The 5557-nt window shown below is 36.3% G+C and overlaps 1 protein-coding gene across 1 annotated transcript; it reads right to left on the bottom strand.

The window, feature by feature from the left end:
• Nucleotides 1-471: 471 nt before the first annotated feature.
• LOC128860011 (uncharacterized) lies at nucleotides 472-5343 on the bottom strand. The gene is made up of 4 exons (XM_054097224.1): nucleotides 4698-5343; nucleotides 1337-1462; nucleotides 1022-1267; nucleotides 472-842 (listed from the first exon to the last, which is right to left on the bottom strand). Exons 1-4 carry the CDS (start codon nucleotides 5182-5184, stop codon nucleotides 691-693), a joined length of 1011 nt encoding a protein of 336 aa, XP_053953199.1. The 5' UTR covers nucleotides 5185-5343; the 3' UTR covers nucleotides 472-690.
• Between the last annotated feature and the right edge of the window lie 214 nt (nucleotides 5344-5557).

Genomic DNA, 5557 nt, shown 5'->3' with positions numbered 1-5557 from the left:
ACTTTTATTTGACTATTTATTTTACTCTTTTTATGAATTTTTTTTATATTTTAATCAAGTATTATATATTTTAAAAACTTATCGTTCATTTGAAAGCGTACCATTATTGGACTAAATTTTCTGTTTTATACTTTTTTATGACATTTTTTTGTAAATTTTTAAGAACATTTTTTTTATGAAAATTGTTCATATTTTTATCAAATAAGCCAAGTGAAAGGCAAATTTTATTGAACAAAATTTTCTCTGATTTTATACTTTTTTTATGAAAAGTTTTTTAAAGTTTAATCAAAAAAATATCATTCATTAGAAAGCCTACTTTTATTGGACTAAATTTTCTGATTTTATACTTTTATGCTTTTTTGTGACATTTTTTTGTAAATTTTTAAGAAAATTTTTTTTAGATTAAATTCTCTCTGAGCTTATGCAATAGTATTCACTACTTAGTCTAAAGGGGCCTAAGTGCATATAAATATAAAAAATGAACCTTGAGTAAATAAATAAATAAATAAAATCGTTAAAATAGCATCACCAAGATCTGACTATAGTTTTACTTTATATGGAATACATAACAAATTCGCTAATCTCACTTGTCTAACCCAGATTTCCGAACACTTCTGCGTAAAAACGATAGTAACGCACATAAAATGTTCGCCAAATACTCAGCAAATACCGCCAAGGCAACAGTCTCAGCTATTTCAGTCGCTTACTTATTGTATCCAAATAATTTCTGCCATGGTATGCCTTGCTTGTGGCCCAATCTTTTGAGTTAACTTCATGACCACCGCCACCAACGCCGCTATAATAGGAGTTAGGAAAGCTACTGCCAATGAATGTGGAATAATCTGTCCGTGTGCGTCATCAGAGTAAACCGTATATATGAAAGTAAAAATAAGAATAAAAATAGAAATAGGAATAAATAAGTGAATAATAACTGGAACTCCTACATATATTCTTCTTATATGAATACAACAACACAATTACTCAAATGCCAATACTCAGCTACAGCGGACCCTCCACTTACCAGCCGGATCGGAGTCGTAGACATGCGAATGCGATTGCACTAAATGTGGATGTATTTTACACAAAGTCTTGAATTTCAAATAATGTATGAGCCAGCCGATACCGCCCACCAACAACACATTCAGGCCAAGTACGCCCAGCAACAATGTTACAACGGTCATCTTAAGGTGGGCGATCTTCAATAGGATGATCAATGGCAGTATAATGAGCCATTTGCGGCGTTTTCTTTCATGACGCGAACGCCCATCTATACGAAATAAGATAAAAATGGGTAAGCGCATTTATTATAAAATAATTGAATTTACAAAATACCAACCAACATCGGCATCGACGATGCGCGCGCCTGTATCACTGGATAGTTTGACTTGTAAGCCATGATTTCGGCCAAAGGTTTCCGCTGCTCGTTTGAGAAACTTAAATATGCTCACAAATTCACTGTCACCTGAAATATGGAAGTAATTGGTAGTGGAAATATATTTGCAATAAGAAAAAGTAAAGAAATATATGTTTAAGGTGTAGTCAAATATGGCTAGGAAAGTGATTTTCAATTCATTTGGGTATAAGAAATAATCAGATATCCGTATGAACACCCGCAAAGTAGTTTGGTCTTTTGGCAAACGCTGTAAAAATGAAAGCTTACAATTATAAGAAAACAAATCAATTTGCGCTGCGCATGCAAGTTTACATTCTTCTTGGAAGGAAAGTGTTGGCGAGTTCCCTGTTGGCCCTAACATTGAATCCATAGTAGCCTTGATGGAAAATTGTTTCACTGAGCTCGAATAACAACGACCGTAAATGCGAAATTCGTTGAGTGAATTCATTGAATCTTCTCTACTATGAATTTCTGCTAACGGCGAAATTTTTGAAAATTGTGGTTTATGTCTAAATCGCCAAAATTGTATTAAATAAATAATTGGCGCGTACACTTCTGTTAGGTGTTTGGCCGAGCTCACAAATAGAGCGACCTACAGTTTCAAGCCAACTCCGAGCGGGTTTTTATGAGGAGCTTTTTTTTCATGGCAGAAATACACTCGGAGGTGTGCCATTGCCTGTCGAGGGGCAAACACTATCAGAAAAAACTTTTTCAAAAATTACAAAAAAAAACTAATAATTGTTTCGTTGCGAATACCTATATTTTAATTCAATGCTGGTAGTTCTGTAAAAAGACGCAAAAATTAATATTCCTTCCCAACTATCAGAACTTCTGCAGCGGATTATAGAAGTGGCAGCAGGTATAAAAGTGAAATATGGATGTAGAGCTAAATAGTTTAAAGACACTAAAAAGTATATAAATCCAAAGAGAAAAACTTGTCTCAACAAATGTGAATTTGAATAACAATATCACTGTACGTTTGTGTAAAGCTCGAGCTTCTCCTTCCATAGCATGAAGCCCATACATATGGATTAATAACTACACTATGCAGTAGCCGAAAAAAGACAACAAATAGGTAAAGGAGTTATGAAAGATGAAGAGCTCTAGATTATTGGGTCACCACCCATTTTGTTCCTAAACGCCAATAAACACCTATAGCTATCGGTTTGGCCACACTGATTTCATTATTCATTTTTATTTACTATTCAATTTAATTCAACGTCGTTATTCATTCTACGAAAGAGATTATTCTAGAAGCGTTATTGCAACTACAGGGTGGGCCATATAGCGTTTGCTTTTTGAACAACCTATTTTTTTGAGAATGGTAACACAAATGACATGTCAAATGTGTTCATAATTTACTTAAACGTTTGACATTTACGACGCTATACGCTTGATCAAAATTGGGAAATATTGGAAACCTATTTCCAAATGATGAGTCTTCTTCTTCTTCCGCGGTTACAGTAAATGGCGAGCGTTACCGGGACATGCTCAACGAGTTTTTGTTTACAAAAATCGAAGAGGATGGCATGGACGGCATTTGGTTTCAACAGGACGGTGAAACTTGTCACACTGCCAAAGGTACCAATTGGCCGCCGCGGAGCTGTGATTTAAGCCCGTTGGACTATTTTTTGTGGGAAGCCGTTAAGGACAAATGCTATGCGAACCATCCAGAGACGATTGATGCTTTAAAACACGAAATCGAAGTTGCCATTCATGAAATTGGAGCCCAAACAATCGAAAATGTGCTTAAAAATTAGGTTGATCAAATGGCCTAATGTATACCGGTCGCGTCAGTCATTTGAACGATATTATTTTTCATTCATAAATGACAATGTTCAATCTTCAAAATAAAAAAAAAGTTTGAAAAATATTGACTAGTTTTTTTTTTATAGCCGATTCAAAAAGTAAATTTTAAATGGCCCACCCTATACAAGATAACAGAAAATAGAGTTCCTTTATAAGTTATAAGTTTTATCTTAGCAGTCTTGTATTTTCATAGGAAATAAAGCGTGTTCGTTTTAATATAAAAGTATATGTGGAGTTTTATTCCCCAACAAACGCATTCACATTATTAAAATTCACTATAAAAATGGTGAAAATTTCGCCATGAGACGGGTAATCGTGAAGCACCTTGTCAGACCGCAATACAGAAATTGGTGAAAAAATTCGAGCAGTTGGGACAAGTTAAGTTAGTGATGTGAAGAACAAAACCCGTGCACGTCGCTCAAGAACAGCCGAAAGTATTGCTGTTGTAGCCGAAAGGGTTGAAGAAAACCCAGGTTTGTTCCTTCCTCGTCGTTCTTTGGAATAAGGTATTCCACAAACGTCATTACACCGTACTTTGCACAAAGATTTGGCTCTTAAGGCTTATAAAGTCTAGTTAACACAACAACTCACGCCGGGTGATCATCAACAACGTCGTGTCTTTGCTGATTGGGTCGTTAAAATGCATGAAAATGATCCGGAATTCCATCGAAAAATCATCTTGAGTGATGAGGCCCATTTCCACCTCGGTGGGTTCGTCAACAAGCAAAATTGTCGGATATGGGGCGCAGAAAATCCAATAGTTATTGTTGAAAAGCCTCTCTATCCCCAACGTGTGACTGTTTGGTGCGGTTTATGCCAAATTTTAACCATTTTTATAGTGAACTTTAATAATTTCAGTACGTTGTTTAAGCTTGTACCGTTCCATTTTTATTAATGGTGTAGTTTCTACTTGTCAAATATCAAAAATGGCAGCTTCAAAAGTGGTATCTACCGAAATAGCGGGCTATTCAAAATAACGCCTGTTATTGGAAAACCCTTTATTTTTTATTTTATTTTCTATTTATGTTAGACTATTTTTGTTTCGAGATCTGCTTTTTTTTGTCAAGAAAATATCTTAAAACAAAAAGTAAGACAGTTGTTTAGCAAGCAGTTATGTTTGAAGAGGATGTTTGGCCTCCCAAAGACATGTTATTTAAACGTTGTGAAAAATCAAATTTATTATAGTTTAAAACAAGACTTTGTAAATCTAAAGACTTGAAATAAAAATTATTTCTTTTTTTATACATATTTATGGATGTACATAATTTACAAGGTTACACATTTTTGGTTCCTCTTTCACCGAAACGCACCTTTTTAATCTATTTTGGGCCCGTATTATTATTTTCAAGTGGAAACCGTGCAAATAATAAAAAATATTTCGTACTAATTATTCCTCAACTCCTCCTCACCACTTAACCTTAGATATACCATGACTGGCCGGTTATATTTGAACACTACTCACAACTCAGTGTTGGGGGTAGACACTTTTGCATACCTTGTAGACCTCTGGCATCGATGAAAACCGCAATATCTGCCGGTTCACCCAGCTGTATGATGCGTATGCGACGCTGGTCATCCACCAATTCGCGGCTATACTCATTGGGAAAATAACCAAGGCTATTTGTCGCCAACATCCAAATGATTTTCGAAGCTTTGTATTTGATGCAGGACACCAAACTGCGTTTCTCAAAACAACGGCGCTGATTGCGCGCCACATACTCATCACTGTGGGTGATTAAATTGTGCTGTCCACTGGCGCCAATTCCATCAGCAGAAGCTGACGATTTAGTTTTAAGAGTGTAAACATCTTCCGTGCCATGTGGAATACCGTTAACGAAGGTATCCACTGTAGGTGAACTCAAACTGTTTACATCACTTCGGGATGTATTTTCGGACACTATTTCACTGCTTATACTTGCACTGAGCCAGCGGGCATTCACTAGCACTAGAAATGCGACAATAATTTCGGCAAAAATGCGCATTCTTAACAGTGCACGCACAGAAACATCCAAGTCAGCTGCTATTATCAACACACGCAAATACACAACACCTCCACACTCACTTTGAGAATTCACGATAAACCGCGCGTTATATGGATTTTTATTTTTGCTTTGCGAACTTAAACGTGGCCTCCTGGCTGGCGAATGCGCGGCGATCAAATGCCAAGCCTCCATGTTGAGTGACTCCTTTTATCACAAAACGTAGCCAACAATGCTGATGCGAGTACCATTCGCCGTGTGATTACTGTGAGCAATCCGGAATCGGTATCATAAGAGCAGCCAGTAGATGCCTTCGGCTATTTGCAATTGGTCGTTAGCGCTGCGTGTTGAACACTCGCATTGTTTATTGTATTTA

The sequence above is a fragment of the Anastrepha ludens genome, chromosome 2 (assembly GCF_028408465.1).
Source record: "Anastrepha ludens isolate Willacy chromosome 2, idAnaLude1.1, whole genome shotgun sequence".
Lineage (NCBI taxonomy): Eukaryota > Metazoa > Arthropoda > Insecta > Diptera > Tephritidae > Anastrepha > Anastrepha ludens.
This window is presented reverse-complemented; position numbering and strand designations above follow the sequence as displayed.